We start from the raw sequence: 17,596 nt of genomic DNA, 5'->3' as shown, positions 1-17,596 counted from the left end.
GTATGGGCTGTTCTATGGCCACAGGTTTACGTTAACATTTCAAAGAATTAAAAAAAAGTAAACCATTTCAACCTGCAGAGAAGTTTTGGTTTAACATTCCCACTATAGGACTCTAGTTTTAAGAATCCACATCCATCCATCTGTAAGCCCAAGCTTATTTATATTAGAGACACAATAGTCAGTTATTCCTTTTTTTTTTTCTTCTTTTGTTCAAAAACCTCAAAACCCATAAAGGTGAACTATCCCTTAAAAAAAAAAAAAAAAAAAAAACTTATTTTTAGCGTACATTCCACAATGCCATACCTCACCAAGCACAGTGATCGAAAATACTTTATATTTAAAGTTACACAGCTTTCAAATTCACCCCGTATAGCTGCTTTTCATCACTGGAATTTAAAAAAAATAAAATAAAAGTAATCATTTATTACTTTTTGAAATAACATCGCAATATAGTTCAGTCCAGGCAAAGCCAAGGCACACATTGCAGATAAGATAAAAAAAAAAATAGAGATACTTCCTGGAAAGTGACCATTCTCATTTAAATCACATTTAACACAAATCTTAGAAGTAAAATTTTCATCTGGGAATATTTCAAGCCAAGTAACTTATGTTATAGGTTCCTAAATCAATATATCAATGTATATATCTGTACAAGGAAACATGCTGAGCGAGTGAACGCATAAAAAGATGTGGTTGATAACCCCAGTAATTTGGGTCATATGTTGTCTAAATTTTCCCATGTTCCCTTGAATTTCTTTATTCACTTTCTCATTATCTGAGCTCCTATCTCTTTCTTTTTTTTTCTAATTATTTCTTCATTGTTTTGTGTTCAGTATTTTATTTTATGCATGGCTGCCAATGTTTCTAATATGTATGCAGGGAAATTTTGTGTTACGCATACCCTCAACTAAATCAAAACCATATCATAGCAGAGGACGAAGAAAGAAACGGTGTGTAAACACACAGCTTCCAGCAATCCCATATAATTAAGCTTGGAACCACACCACTCACATTCAGTATCTATCCATCACCACACTGGGATGGCAAATAGTCTGTATCAAGCAATCTATTACAGAAAACTGGGGTTATGGGTGGGAGTTAGACATAGGGTAAGGTGTTACGCTCCCCCATACTTATTTTACATACCAATACTCCTGCACATACATATAACCATTTACCTTGCAACAGGGTCTTTATTTAATACCGATTTAGGAACAAAGACACATATGCACTCACATACAATCACACAGTTGCCTATAAACGTAGACATGCAATCACACCTCCACATGCATACATAGACACAATCATAACACATACTTACACAGTGACACACATACGTATATGGACACAGTCACACACATGCATATACAAGCTAAAGATACGGCAGCACAAAAATGGACACACATGCATATATATATATATATATAAGCTGGAGCCACGGTATCATACACACATGCATACATAGGCTAGAATCACGGCATCACACACTGACACACACACATACATATATGAACTACGTCTACACACACACACAGGCTGGAATCACTGCATTACACACGCACACACATGCATATATAGACCGGAGTCACAGTTTTGAGGAAGCAGGGAAGCTGCACATCTGCTTGCACAGCTTCCTTCCTTTTCCTGTGTGACAAAATGAACAGGCAGCGAGCACTACGTATCACTAGAGGCAATGCAGCAAATCACCATGGGCAGGCGCCAGATCAGTTTACAGAGACTGTCAATTTCAGGTGTCCTGTACTTTGCAAATTATCATGAAGGTGACCTTCCCATGTTGGGTGCTGCAGGCTGGTTGAAGCTAAAAGTAGATCTACTTAACCAGAGCTCTCCCTCGTGAGCACAGTCATCCTCTTTCTTCACCCTCTTGCTAGTGACGGTTGTGGGAATGAACAAAAGTTGAGAGTGGAAGCTCTGTGTGTTTTCAGCTTGGCCATTGTACATAAGAAAAAGTGGTCCCTGCCTTGTCTTATATTTTTTTATTTCATTAATATGCCAACAGTCAGTGTGAGTATTTCATAAAGAGTTTATCTGTAGAAAAAAATCTGGCTGTTTGGTATCTGCTTTCCATTGAGATGTTATAAATCTGCATCTATCGGATGGTTATAAATCACTTTATTTCTGCACTGTGTTGTATTCACCTGTTAGTAGCTGTTCTTACTGCTGTCATGTCGACTTTGCTCTGCCTGTCTTCATCACTAAGCTGCATGCTTTACTAAGCCACCTTACTACTATTCACCAAGCCATTCTTTGTTTAGCACCCGATGCTTTATTCTCACTATGGAAAAAAAGAATCTGTCTTGGACAGAGCGTTTCTTAGAAATCGTGTTTCAACAATTCTCCCAGAATGCTTTGCTGGATATGCAAATGAGCACGAACTCGTCATATTTAATATCTGCAAGCACCCTTCGTGATGGATTTCTGTTTGAAATGCGTCTTTTAAAGCCAAAACCTTTGGCTTGTGTAACACAAGGACCAAACCGAAACCAAACTGTTACAATGTGGTCTTTTTGGGACTCGTCAGCATGGCACAGTCACGGAGGAGCATGTGCAGGATACTGTCTAAAACAGGATGCTTGTGTGTTAATGTGCATATCCTACAGGACATTCTAAACTAATGGTGGAAACATGATTGCTCACAAATGCTGTACCCATGACAAACTGTTCTTAAAGATTGAGTGGGAGTAAGAATCACTGCTGAGAATATGAGAAAAATTTGTTTCAAATATAAAGCACAGATGTAAATAAATCAGAAGAGCTTTAAAGCCATATTGGGCAGTTGTTAATTATGTTACCTGTCACCATTCTTTTCACTTCATTTATGTTTCATGTTTTTATACTATTGGTCACAATTTCTGACGCACTGTATCACAAATAAATTCCTGATATACATTAGAGTTTTGGCAGCTGTGCATTTAACCTACATTACTTCCTGCATTCTCCTCTTGTCTGTCCCTCACTTGCCTCTTCCTGTGTCGTTCTGATTTTCTTCTCAACCAAAGCTTCCCAACTTTTTGGTCGCCTAGTGACACCCCTCTTTACAACTTGGAGCCTTGTGACCCACCTCCCTTTGATGTGGCTCGTTTCCGCGGGCTGACGGCCTCAACACTGCTTGACCTCACATACCTGACAGGGATCCATGAAGATCCAAGCAAAGCTAGCGCTAAACGACACGAGAAGAAGCACCGTCACGAGTCTGAAGAGAAAGGGGATGCAGAACAGAGAGGAGAACCAGAGATCACCACTGACTCAAGGACACAGGAAGAGGGAAAACCACCCAGCAGTGCAACCTCTAAATCCGAAAGTGAAACACTTGGGCTTCCGGGAGAAACCTCCATGGTTGACTCTCAGCATCATTCTACAGATGGAAAACGGAAGAGCCATGATCACATCCCCCGAGCTCACGATGTAGCCCAGTCTGAGATTAGAGCTGTACAAATATCATACATCAACTTGGGTGCCATGAAATCTCTGGGCGCACTGCTCAGTTGCAGCAAATATGCAGAACTTCTGCTTATCCCCAAAGTTCTGGCTGAGAATGGTCACAACTCGGATTGTGCCAGCTCCCCTGTGGTCCATGAGGATGTGGAGGTGAGGGCAGCCTTGCAATTTCTTATGCGTCACATGGTGAAAAGAGCTGTCATGCGCTCACCCATAAAGAGAGCCCTTGGACTGGCTGATCTAGAAAGGGCACAAGCCATGATTTACAAGCTGGTCATCCACGGCTTACTTGAAGAGCAGTACGGAGGCCGAATACGACAAGGTATGAAATCTTCCTTACTAGAACTGATTTGTCTTTTTTTTTATTTTTCTTTAAATTTGTTTGAATTATTTAGGAATTATTTCAAATCAAGAACAAGAAAAATTAAATACACAATATACAATAGATATATTCACTGTGTGCATTATAGGAATAAACCTAGTGATACCATAGTGACTACATCACTTATTGTTTGTAATACCACAATGTACTAGACATCATTTGTAACTACTATTTATCTAATAGTGGGACTAAAGTTTTCCATATAGCACACCAACTGAAAACACTAGGCCAAGTGTTTCACATGAAAGTCTTTGTTTAATTTCTTTTATATTGATGAATGTTTTCGATTGGGTAATTTTGACATGCAATATTGGCTTACTGTATATTTGTCCAACAGACCTAGAACCGCAAGCAGAAGAGACTGACCATGGTCAACAAGCTCAAACCCCAGTCACCACAAGCCCCTCGGCTTCCAGTACCACCTCGTTCATGAGCAGCTCCCTGGAAGATACCACCACAGCCACCACTCCTGTTACCGACACAGAGACTGTGCCAGCATCAGAGTCCCCTGGAGTAATGCCTCTTAGCTTGCTAAGGTATACAGCTTTATGCATTTTAAATTACACAAAGGAATAGCAAAATAAATTGTCTAGAATTGTTTGTCTTCGGAGTGCTTGGATGAAGCAAAACTCTTCTCCTTACTTGCCACCTAGCTAAAGATTGTTGTAGGCCACAAACACCGCTTCATGGCATTGATGTTAACTGATGGTAGTGGCCTGTTTTAGTGTGGCCCTGCTACACTGCAAAAAGTATTTAGGAATGGTTTGAGGAACATGACAAAGAGTTCAATGTGTTCCCTTGCTTCCAAATTGACCACATTTTAATCCAGTTGAGCATCTGTGGGATGTGCTGGAACAATAAATCCGATCCATGGATGCCCCACCTCGTAACTTGCTGGACCTAAAGGATCTGCTGTTAATGTCTTGGTGCCAGATACTACAGAACACGTTCAGAGGTGTAAATACACAGCAACAGATGTTCTACACCTTGACATACAAATATACATTGATGTAATGATTGGATAGTTTCTGTGAAACATTTTATTCCATGTATTCTGCACTCTTTATATTTATTCCCTTAGGCAAATGTTTTCGAGTTACCCAACCACTACAGTGTTACCGACTCGCCGTGCCCAGACCCCTCCCATCACGTCTCTGCCCACATCACCCACAGACGAAGTGGGCAGACGGCAGAGCTTGACATCCCCCGACTCCCAGCCATCGAGACACTCTAATCGTACAGGTGGGCTCTATGTTTATTATTTTACGGTGTGTTAATTATGTGAACGTATTTGTTTTAAATCTGAGTTTGACTTCCTATTTAAATTACAGTATCACAGAGATAGAAGCCATGAACTACCGTATATACTCAAGTATAAGCAGAGGTTTTCGGCACATTTTGTATGCTGAAAAAGCCCCCCTCGGCTTATACTCGAGTCAGGGTCTGTATTATGACTTACATTGCCATAATACAGACCAGGACCGCCGGGCTCATTACAAGCTAGGCGGTCCTGGGGGGCCCAGCAGCAAGCTGTTACTTACCATCCAGCAGCTCCGTTCATCTCCCAGTGTAAATCTCGCGAAACCCGCGGCCGTCAGAGCGTGGCAACGCGTCACGCAGACCGCGAGATTTACACTGAGAGATGAACGGAGCTGCTGGGAGGTAAGTAACAGCTTGCTGCCGCCCCCCCACCCACTGCACTGCTAATGCCACTGGACCACCAGGGAATGACCCAGCCACCCTCCCTGGCCAAAAAAAATAATAAAAATATTGAAATACACAACACACACACACTCTCTGCATCATATACACACTCTCTGCATTCACAGAAACACACACACACACACACACACACACACTCTGCATTATATACACACACATACTACACAAACACACACTGCATTCATTATATACACACACTACACACACTCTGCATTCATTATATACACACACTGTAAATAAATATTCAATTAATTTAATTTTTTTAGGATCTAATTTTATTTAGAAATGTACCAGTAGCTGCTGCATTTCCCACCCTAGGCTTATACTTGAGTCAATAAGCCTTCCCAGTTTTTTTGGGTAAAATTAGGTGCCTCGGCTTATATTCGGGTCGGCTATTACTCTATTATATACGGTATTTTATAAAATAAAGCAGAAGCAAATGTTATATATGACTGCCATCTGTGAGACCAGTAGTTCTTAATCTTCAACAGGGCCCAAAATTCTGTATGTGGCATTAGCATAGGACCTCATTCCCTAATTGTGCATTTAGCTTGGCAACCCATTTTTTTTTTTGTTTTACTTTGGTTCTCTAGAATTTATTTCAGCATTTATTATATTGCAACGTATCGGAGAGTTGTCCATTGTACTGGGAGAAGCGACAATGCTACAATGTACAACTTATTGTGGGCCTCTGCCTGGGATCTGATTAATGATGTGGTTTTTTTTTTTCCAACTACTAGGGGCTCACTAAAATAGCACTAAATAATAAAATAAAGCAAATATTTTACATACAGCTGCTGCACAAGAGTTTCATAGGATGACAATGTGTAAATGCCCTTTGCAGCATTTTTAATGTTATTTCTAATGGGGATCGACCGATACCGATAATCTGTGAACTTTCAGGCCGATAGCCGATAACTTACCAATATACATCTGTACATTTACCGTTTAAAAAAAAAAACATAACAATTTCTACACAAATCTACTGTTAACTGAATGTTTATTTTTTTGCAAATCTTTTTTTTCTTTTTTCATAAGTGGTAAATGCACAAAATATACATGCCAGTCTGATTTTTTTTTTTTAAAGAATATTTAGTGTTCCTCTCCTTTCCCCTCCCCTCCCTTCCCTGCCTCTTAGTGTACCTCTCCCCTTCCTTCCCTGTCCCTTAGTGTACCTCTCTCCTCCCTGTCCCTTAGTGTACCTCTCTCCTCCCTGTCCCTTAGTGTACCTCTCTCCTCCCTGTCCCTTAGTGTACCTCTCTCCTCCCTGTCCCTAGTGTACCTCTCTCCTCCCTGTCCCTTAGTGTACCTCTCTCCTCCCCTCCCTTCCCTGTCCCTTTGTAGTCCTCTCCCCCTCTCCACTCAGTGAGCACTTCCTGTCAGGCCCTAAATGCGCGGAGCCACCGCTGCCTCTCACATTATCGGTATCACTAGTGGCCGGTACTACATTTGCCAAAATCCATGTCGGCCGAACCGATAATCGGTCTATCCCTAATTTCTAATGCTGTGCAACAAAAGACTATCCTACTTAGTATCTGACCTTGTAAAAGCACTTTGACGACAAGCCGTGGCTTTCCACTTTACCCATAGACCAGCCCCTCCTCAGCCATAGATAATATTGAATAGATATTTTTTCATGAACAACATAAATTCCTCTCCAGACCACTGATTGGCTGGGAGTCCTGGGGCTAGTTCTAGGGAGCTCACTGGACTAAAGATTTAAAGCACAGAAAATGTAATTGGCTTAACATTGTTATGAAGGTGAGATGATTTGCTTGGACACTTCACTAAGCAAGCCTACCCTCCTTAAGGAAGCTGACAATTGAGCCTCATTGCTAGCACATTGGCATCACAGAAAACTGGGATCAGGCACTATGTTCCTGTATTCTCCAGCAAGCAGGAGATGTGTTTACTGGAAGAGAGAGAGAGAGAGGGCGCGCATGTGCATTGTGGCGGCTTCTCCTGGTCTTCCTGGTCATTCAGTTGACAGCATGGACTTCTATGTCTTTAATTATGGAACATGTTTTTAAATATCTTTATCTTAAAATATGTGTATTTGCTAGTTTGTTTTGTACCATAGTTTAGATAAAATGTCCTTCCTTTTTAAACCTAACCTGTGTGTGCCATGACTTGTACCCTTTAAGCCACTCATGTGTTATAGACTTTGTGCATCTTATTTCAGCTTTATCAGACCCCAGCAGCCGGCTCTCCACTTCTCCCCCTCCTCCCGCAGTGGTTGTTCCTCTTCTGGAAATGGGATTCTCAATCAGACAGATTAAGAAAGCAATGGAAGCCACAGGTATGTGTTGCCCTTACAGCTAGTGTGTGACGGAATCCTTTCTAAATTTGTGAACAAAACGTTATTTACAGATCACTTTTATGACATCCTGAAACATTAAGAGTTATATGTAGCCAGCTGTTTAGCCTTTATAGCAAGTGTACTTTTTCTTCAGGGCTACCACTATGTTGAAAACCATTCTACACATTTTTTTTTATTTTTTTTTAATCATTCTTCTTCCTTTTTATTTTATTCCTAATTTAATTGTATTATTTTTTAAATTGTGAACACATTCTGCAATGGTGCCCTTCTTATCAGGTTGGAAATTTACTAAATTCTCTGCCCTTTCTGGTCTGCACTGATATGCTAACGTGGAAGTTCATACGTCTGCATTAGCAATATCAGTTTGGTGTAACCTTTGATATTATTCATAGCCTAACAACGTATAGCAGGCTCGATTGCAGAGCCAGGTCAATTTCACATTTTACTGTGGGAAAACGCTATGAGACTCCCGGCATCTTAACCAGTACGCCAAGCTTTAGTGATTTATGGTGCCTAAAGCTTTCCTCCATATTCACTGATGTCCTACTATAAGCTATTGTAGACCCAAACAGATGTTTAGTAAGGGTTGGCAGGAGTCTCAGGGAACACAATGTCCAGATATTGCCAAAGTCCCGTGTCTGGATTATACAATCCATGTTTTTTGCCCCTGATTTGTTTGCCCATAGGGATAACATAGAGCCATTTGACATCCTGGAGGGTAGTGGTAAAACCCACTATAGTATAAAAAGTTAAAGGGACACTATAGTCACCTGAACAACTTTAGCTTAATGAAGCAGTTTTGGTGTATAGAACATGCCCCTGCAGCCTCACTGCTCAATCCTCTGCCATTTAGGAGTTAAATCCCTTTGTTTATGAACCCTAGTCACACCTCCCTGCATGTGACTTGCACAGCCTTCCATAAACACTTCCTGTAAAGAGCGCCCTATTTATTTTTTCTTTATTGCAAGTTCTGTTTAATTAAGATTTTCTTATCCCCTGCTATGTTAGCAGGGGATTTAGAGATTAGCAGTTCAATTTAGAGATTGAGATACAATTATAAGTGATTTAACTCCTAAATGGTAGTGAATTGAGCAGTGAAATTGCAGGGGAATGATCTATACACTAAAACGACTTTATTTAGCTAAAGTAATTTAGGTGACTATAGTGTTCCTTTTGATTGGCTGACCACTAACTATTTTTACTCCTTTGTTACATTTTTTCCCATTATAATGTCTAAATTGCAATATCTTTCTACACACAATATAAAGTATCTGTTTCCACATTTGTTTTACTAAAAAGAGGAAAACAGATAAAGGTTTTAATTGTTTACGGTCCAATATTTTGACTAGTTTGGCTAAATTTGTTATTGTTTATGTCCTAACTACAGCAGGATGTCAAAATTACCCCTTACTGGAGCTGTACATTTCCTCCATTAGACATCGCGTTAGTGTCCCATTGCAGTACTGATTAGTAATCATTACAAAAAATGCATTTTCTTTTAAAGCTAGTCAGTGATGTTGAACTCTCTTTTTAAAAAAAAAACAGACCCCTCTTAATATCATAATTATACAACAACAACAAAAACCAACCACTTGACAGATTCTGTACATTTATATTATTTGATGAAGAAATCTTAACATAGATATAATCGTTAAATGTAACTATAAATAACACATTTCAGACCCCTATCTTTCCCCTTCCGTAGCTCTCCTCACCCCTTTCCTGTGTTAGTGTTTTCCCTGAACGTCCCTCCTCATCTTTCCACTTTCTCTCCAATGGTCCTCTCTCCTCTCCTGATTTTCTATTACCTGCTCTCCTTCTATCCAATGTCTGTTGTATCCAACATCTCTCTCCCTGTATGGTCCCTCAATATGTGTATTCAGAGCTAAATCTCTCTTTCTTTCTGTCTATGTCTGCTGTCATTCTCCAACTTCTTGTATCCACTCTCTTCTCAATCTGCCCATGTGTGGTAACAAACTGGTTAAAGTAACATTCTCTTAATTCTCTATCTGTGTTGCTTTTAGGTGCTAGAGAGGCAGACCCCCAGAACATTACTGTATTGGCCATGTGGATGATAGAGCATCCAGATGATGAGGAGCGATATTCTGGCAGGACCCCTGATCAGTGCCAGAGTGGCCCTATCACAGGATCCAGTTGCAAATCCAGTGATGTGGCTTATACGGGAGACATTTCATCCTCTGATGCCCCAGCAGAAATAGATGAATGCTTTTGTGAAAGGTATTACATTTAAATTGATTGCCAGGTTTGGTGACAGAATCATATTAACATATTAACATACAGATTGACTTTCACTCCATCTTGAAACATTCTATCCAAGCTAACACGTTAAACCCTGATTTTGGTCTTTGTTTGGCAGGAAATATTAAACTCAGAACAGATAGTGTGGGTTGAGTAATATAATCCATTTTTTAACATGGTTACCTTTTAATGTTTTTTTTTGATTTTGCAAATATCTCACATCAGACTCGATGAACATTTTTGAAAAGAATGGCTTAGAATATTTCTGTTTCTTTTAGCCCCGACAGTATGGAACAGTCTGAGAATGCAGGAGCCAGCAGCGGGCAGCAGGCACGGGGCAGGTCCACCGTCACAAGGAGGCAGAAGTTTGACCTGGCTGCGAGGACACTTTTGGCACGAGCTGGTATGAAATTCAACATTTTCGTTTTGCTACTTAGTATCAGCACCATTAATTCCTCCCAATAATTAATGGATCTATAGCAATATATAAACATGTGAAGGTAATCACACCCTCATACACAAGTATGTCCCGTCGAGACCCCTGCGCTCATTCCAAGACCTACGCCTATCCTCTGCCTCTGACGCTCGCCTTCAAGACTTCTCTAGGGCTGCACTTATTCTGTGGAACTCCCTTCCTTCCTCAATCAGACTTTCACCCAGCCTCCACTCCTTCAAAAAATCTTTGAAAACTCACTTCTTTGTTAAAGCGTATCAATTAAACTGTCAGCAGGCTTCTCATCCCCCACCCCATGACTCCTTTCCTGCAACTGTCAAAAATGACCTACCAAGCACTCAATAAACCCTTCTCTAACAAACTATTTAATTCCCCTACTTTAACCCTTTGTGTCACTATACCCCACTCCCTCTAGCATGTAAGCTCATTGAGCAGGGCCCTCAACCCCCTCTGTTCCTGTACGTCCAGTGGTCTGATCTCAATTATGTGTCTGTTAGTCCACCCATTGTACAGCGCTACGGAATTTGTTGGCGCTATATAAATAATAAAATAATAATAATCTACAAGAAATGCTAAGATTGCTCTGCCCTCCCTGCTACATATGGGGCACTGCAAGGTTATGCTGCAGGGCAGTCCAATACTTGTGCTTTGCCTCCTATCCTGCTGTATGTCACTGTCGTGCCTCCTAATATTATTGCCAGTATAAGTAAGGCATTCACTTAGGACTCCACATAGCTCCTGTGCTTTTTAATTTATGAGCCATTTAAAGGGAAAGTTTAGGTTTAAAAAAAATGTTTTTAATGCACTTGAACAAGGTAGTTACATATAGAAACATTTATATTTATTAGGAAAATCATTTTTGAAAAACAAACTTGCTAAAATGATATCTCTTCGGGAGCTGATCTGAACCACCTTTTTGTGTTCAACTCTAACTACCTTCTTTATGCTGGGCATTGCCCGATCTAATGCTCTCATAGACCAGCATTGTGAACACAATAAACACACTGGAGAGTGTAAAGCATACATGAAAATAGATATTGGTAAAAAAAAAAAAAAAAAAGATATAATTAGTAAATTCAATACTGGATATTTTACAAATTAATCAAATAAAATCCCAGTGTTGTTTCCAAGGATAACCCTCGCCAGAGGAAAGTCTGACCATCCTTTGGTTTGCTTGAATTTCGTATGTGGTGGAGCAGAACAGGTTGCCCTGTTGGGTGTGCCTTGAGGATAGAGTAACACGGTTCTGCTTTAGATGTCTGCCTTGTACAGAGAGAGGAACACACACTGCTGATTCTATATGTTTGATTAAAGGGACACTATAGTCACCAGAACAACTGCAGCTTATTGAATTTGTTCTGGTGAGTAGAATCATTACCTTCAGGCTTTTTGCTGTAAACACTGTCTTTTCAGAGAAAATGCAGTGTTTACATTGCAGCCTAGTGATAACTTCACTGGCCACTCCTTAGATGGCTGTTCGAGATCCTTCCTGGGTCATGGCTGCCTAAAATGCATCCACACATTCAGTATCTCCTCCCTCTGCATGCAGACACTGAACTTTCCTCATAGAGATTCATTGAATCAATTCATCTCTATGAGGAGATGCTGATTGGCCAGGGCTGTGTTTGAATCATGCTGGCTCTGCCCCTGATCTGCCTCTTTGTCAGTCTCAGCCAATCCTATGGGGAAGTATTGTGATTGGATCAGGCTACCACTTCTAATGATGTCAGCACACTGCTTGTTTTTCTGAGGCAAACAGCATGCAGAGTTACAGCTTCAGGCTTGAATATAGTAAGATTTTGCTATATTTATGGAGGCATGAGGGGCACAGGGGGGGTCTAGGTGGTGGTTTTAACACTACAGGGTCAGGAATACATGTTTGTTTTCCGGACCCTATAGTGATCCTTTAATTTTATCTGAATCTGTAATAGGCCATGTATCGCTCCTTTTCTCATGCATTGACTCGTTCTATTTTCCTAGCTGGATTGTACCGCACTGTTCAGGCTCACCGCAGCCAGGGCAGAAGAGAAGGAGTCTCTTTGCAGCAGGAACCCGGAGCTCTATATGACCTCAATCTCGATGAAGAGCTGGAAATTGACCTGGATGACGAGGCAATGGAGGCAATGTTTGGACAGGATCTAGCCAGCGATAATGATATTCTGGGAATGTGGATCCCAGAGGTACTGGACTGGCCAACATGGGTGTGTGCCTGCGGCTGATGCTGCTCCCATCTCTGTTCTAATCCCTCAAACCTTGTCCCTTAACTTGCATGGGATGTAAAGCTTCACTGCATGCAGATCTCCGCTTCAGATTCTTACTAGGAGTGCCATAGTCCATCATTAATGGTCTGTATCTTCAGCCTGGCCACATTACAGAGAGTGAGCAATTTGCATTGGCAATTAATCTACCTGCCTCTCTTACTGCAAATATTTGTGTCTTTAGAACCCTGCCTGAAACCCCTTGTGAGTGTCAGTCACTGTATCATGGGGCACTTTATAAATGAAATGATAGTTCTGTGTCAGGTCACTGGTAGCAAATATCATTTTTTTTTTTTTTTTTACTCTAGTACAATGAAGTGCAGCATTTGATATATGCTGGAAAGCAACTTAGAGCTTTACGTGACTAGATGTTTGGATAATAGATCTATATCTATAATGTAGATTCTGTAAAATATTTTTTTTCATACAGCTTTCTGCTGCCCGTGGTATTACATTGTAAAATAAAAACATGATGGCCCTTTAAATCGAACTGACACAACTGGGAAAAAAAAGCTGTTTTCAGCCAAATTCATATCACTGTACAAGAGCAGGAAAAGTACAGATGCAACTCGTGGCATGCTTGCACAACTATGCTTATCAGCCATATTGATTGGCGATCTGAATGCAGTACAGAGTGTGTGTATTTGGCATTGAGTGCTCTCTCTGTGGGCATGCAGTGAATGTCAGTCTTCAGTATGAATTGTGCCCTGCACTCATTCACTGTGTGCTTATTTTTGCTAAAAGGAAAATTTGAGGAAGTACAAGAAAGAAATATTCTTTAACTTTTTCCAATCTCCATTGTTTCTGGAGTTTTTTAATATAATATTTGTTTTTGTTGCATTTAAAAACTAGTCTCGGTATTCATGAAGACTTTCTTTTTCCCCACATGAATTCTGATGGTTGTATATTTTAACAGAAGCGCTATGTAATACCCCGTTAAAATGCACGTTTGCTTGTGTCCTCTGCTTGCTGCCTTGACCATACTCCTCATCAGCCCGAATCTTTTTCAGCACGTGTGTGAGACAGACGACCGGGAGGAGGTGGTGATTTGCGAGCTCTGTGAGGCCAGTGTGCTCAGCTTTAACCAACACATGAAGCGGTACCATCCAGGCTGCGGTCATAGTGCCAATCGCCAGGGTTATCGCAGCAATGGCTCATACGTGGACGGCTGGTTTGGAGGGGAGTGCGGCAGTGGAAACCCATATTATCTGCTCTGTGGGAGCTGCCGGGAAAAGTACCTGAGCTTGAAGAGCAAACGCAAGGCATCGGCCTCAGAGAAGTGAGAACAAACCAATAAAATAGCCTTAATAAGTAGCCTTGCAGTCAGCATTGTGTCTGTTTCTCTCTCTATTAAACCATGCAGCGAGCATTGCCGGTTTAATAACCCGCACAATAAGCATTGCCGGTTTAATAACCCGCACAATAAGCATTGCCGGTTTATTAACCCGCACAATAAGCATTGCTGGTTTATTAACCCGCACAATAAGCATTGCCGGTTTAATAACCCGCACAATAAGCATTGCCGGTTTAATAACCCGCACAATAAGCATTGCCGGTTTATTAACCCGCACAATAAGCATTGCCGGTTTATTAACCCGCACAATAAGCATTGCCGGTTTAATAACCCGCACAATAAGCATTGCCGGTTTATTAACCCGCACAATAAGCATTGCCGGTTTAATAACCCGCACAATAAGCATTGCCGGTTTAATAACCCGCACAATAAGCATTGCCGGTTTAATAACCCGCACAATAAGCATTGCCGGTTTACTAACCCGCACAATAAGCATTGCCGGTTTTGTTTTCTTTGGTTTTTGAAGCCAAACACCATGCAATATGCGTTACTTGTGTATTAAGCTATGCTGTTGGCATTGTCTGTTTATAACGCAACCATGGAACATGAGTTTTCTTTGTTTTTTTAAACAAAAAGTGTTCCCCCATATTGAAATGTTGTCTGTTTATTATGTCATTCAATAAATAAACTTTCCGATTGAATCCCCTGTAACATAATATAACATTGCCCACCTCTTAAAGGGTTAGTGTAATAAATGTAGTTTTGGGAACCTTAAATATACTATACTATAGGACTATATAATTTCCTGTTTATCAAAGCCTGTACAATTAATAAAGTGTTTTTTTGTTTGTTTTTTTTTATCCCGCCATGTCAGGTACAAAGGACATGCTCCAGACTTGATTGGGAAACAAGACAGCGTTTATGAAGGTATTAGGTCTCAAGGCTGTTTGGTGAAGCATACATTGTTTTAACCTGTTAATTTGAAAAGGTATATTTAAAAGTAGCTGCCATTTGTAAGTAATCTTTAATCTGTGATTATTGATTCATTACACAGAAGACTGGGACATGTTGGATGTTGATGAAGATGAGAAGCTGACTGGAGAAGAGGAGTTTGAGATTCTCGCCGGACCTCTTGGCCTTAATGACCGCAGAATAGTACCAGAGCCAGTCCAATTCCCCGACAGTGATCCCCTTGGTGCTTCTGTAGCCATGGTGACCGCTACCAACAGCATGGAAGAAACACTTATGCAAATAGGTACACAGGATGTGATTGCAATCTCATTAATAAATAACCAATAGGTTACAGTTTTTATAACCATTTATTTTCCAACAGCAGTAATAAATGTTATTATATATTTTAATTGTTCTTGTATTATCTGTGTGTGGTACAATCATTAGCATTCCTTGATTTTTCTTGCCTTTGGTTGCTATGAGTTTTTCTGTTCTAAGACTGTCAACATATTTTAAGTGTATACAAGAGGCAAGGACAAGTGAATATATTGAGCTGTGTACCTTTTAGGTATTAAGAAGTGTCCAGTACCTCATTATATTATTTCACAGCATCATGATGATTAGAAAAGTTTTTATACATGGTCTATGTTGCTTTTTAATGATATATTGTTGTTGTAGTCAGACATTTCTTGAACCCAAGAGCGAAATACCATATGTCTCTGCTTCTAACGCAGATAGCGTGTGATTTTTTTAAAATTTATTTTTCACTTTAAATAAGCTGGTATGCGTAAATTATGTATTACAAATTACAAAATCAAGGCTGAAAGAGTATCATAGTTTATCGTCCATACTAAGGGCAAAACATTCTAAACAATAAAGGTTTTTGAGATAAGGTCTGAGATTTATGCCATCTCTATCATTACATCTGAAAATGCATTACCGGATTACAGCCATATGTTCAATTGGCTACCATGTGATATCTCAAACTTCCGTGTTTGCTGTGAATCAATATAATTTGCCTTTCTTTCTTAAACCAATTGCTGCGATTGGTTCCAGTGCAACCGATAGTCCTCAAATCAGGTTTTGCATTTTAAATTCCTTGGTGTGTTTTAGAAGCTATTCGGTTTTCTTGCCTAATATTTTTGTCACTTTTTGTTTTGGCCAGGCTGCCAGGGTACCTTGGAGAAAAGCTCTTCAGGAAGGGTAACGCTGGGAGAGCAAGCCGCTGCCTTGGTGAACCCACATGATCGCGTGATGGCATTACGAAGGGTGATTGCTGCCGCCCAAGTTCTCTTGGCCCGTACCATGGTGATGCGGGCACTTTCACTGCTATCGGTCAGGTCTGTACTCGTTTTTCCACTTACAAAAATGAAATGCACACACCCATGGCTCTATCCTGCTTATCACCTGGTTTCAAGGGAAACGTTGCCACACATAGTTTTAATGGTTCAATAAAATACCTAAACCTAAAATTATTGGTGGATTGCTGAGGATTACTGCTTTCATCTCTATTGGGGATAGAGAACCTGGTCTCCATCATATCTAGTGCCTGCACCTAAAGGGGAACTGTCAGTTTCCAGGCTTTGTTTAATATTTAACAAATATGTATTTAGAAAGTGTGAAAAATGTAAATTACATGTAGAAATCCAAACCCCTTTGTTCTGCTCCCTCTTAATCATTATTATTGGCATTTAGCGCCAACAAATTCCGTAGCGCTTTCCAATATTATTGGAGGGAGAGATTTAACAATAAATGAGACCATTACAAAAACATACAGGAACAATACGATGAAGAGGATCCTTTTCAAACGAAGCATTGTTGCAATCTCTGTCCTTTGAATCTGGCAGTCAGAATAGAGAAAGCATATAGAGAAGAGGAGAAATTAAACAGTGTTTCTATTCCGTCTCTGTATTTGCAATGTTTGTCCTGGCCTTGATATCAATTTAAAACAAATCCTCATCTCATGAAAAAAATTAATACAAGTTATATGTCCAATTATGTAAATTTTGTCAGTTTCCTTTTTAATATGAACATTATTTTTTGAGATACAAGATTTAAATCTATTCAGTCGTATTTTAGTCATTTGCGATATGTCCCTGAGAAACCGTAACCAATATAACTAGATTTCACGGGATAATCTGTTGTTATTGCCATCTTTACATGTAAATACCTAATGTAAAACTATTTTCAGATCAATAATAAAATGTGGTGTTCTATCTACAGTGGTTCTAGCTGCAGCCTAGCAGCAGGCTTGGAGTCTTTGGGTCTAACCGACATCCGAACTCTAGTGCGTCTCATGTGTTTGGCTGCTGCTGGCAGAGCCGGTCTTTCCACCAGCCCTTCTACCACGATGTCCATTTCAGTCGACCGCTCTCGTGGTCTGCACAGCAAGACCAGCAAGCCCATCTCTTGCCTGGCGTATCTGAGCACAGCTGTGGGCTGCCTAGCTTCCAGCACCCCTAGTGCTGCCAGGCTCCTTGTCCAGCTCTGCACCCAG

At 40.4% G+C, this 17,596-nt stretch overlaps 1 protein-coding gene across 9 annotated transcripts in view; it reads left to right on the top strand.

Moving 5' to 3' along the window:
- Positions 1-17,596, top strand: part of HERC1 (HECT and RLD domain containing E3 ubiquitin protein ligase family member 1) — a 139,403-nt gene that overhangs the window by 78,990 nt on the left and 42,817 nt on the right. For 7 of the 9 annotated variants that reach the window (XM_063449413.1, XM_063449409.1, XM_063449408.1 and 4 more), the window contains exons 39-50: positions 3,021-3,781; positions 4,179-4,377; positions 4,923-5,083; positions 7,746-7,862; positions 9,908-10,121; positions 10,421-10,545; positions 12,577-12,797; positions 13,865-14,133; positions 15,023-15,075; positions 15,203-15,403; positions 16,265-16,439; positions 17,323-17,596. In XM_063449413.1, the coding sequence (XP_063305483.1) occupies positions 3,021-3,781; positions 4,179-4,377; positions 4,923-5,083; positions 7,746-7,862; positions 9,908-10,121; positions 10,421-10,545; positions 12,577-12,797; positions 13,865-14,133; positions 15,023-15,075; positions 15,203-15,403; positions 16,265-16,439; positions 17,323-17,596 (2,770 nt within the window). The remainder of the gene's footprint in view (positions 1-3,020; positions 3,782-4,178; positions 4,378-4,922; positions 5,084-7,745; positions 7,863-9,907; positions 10,122-10,420; positions 10,546-12,576; positions 12,798-13,864; positions 14,134-15,022; positions 15,076-15,202; positions 15,404-16,264; positions 16,440-17,322) is intronic. The other 2 variants (XM_063449414.1, XM_063449412.1) reach the window with 2 other exon arrangements.

Source organism: Pelobates fuscus, chromosome 3 (assembly GCF_036172605.1).
Source record: "Pelobates fuscus isolate aPelFus1 chromosome 3, aPelFus1.pri, whole genome shotgun sequence".
NCBI lineage: Eukaryota > Metazoa > Chordata > Amphibia > Anura > Pelobatidae > Pelobates > Pelobates fuscus.
Note: the sequence above shows the minus strand (reverse complement) of the source record. Positions and strands in the feature narration are given on the sequence as shown.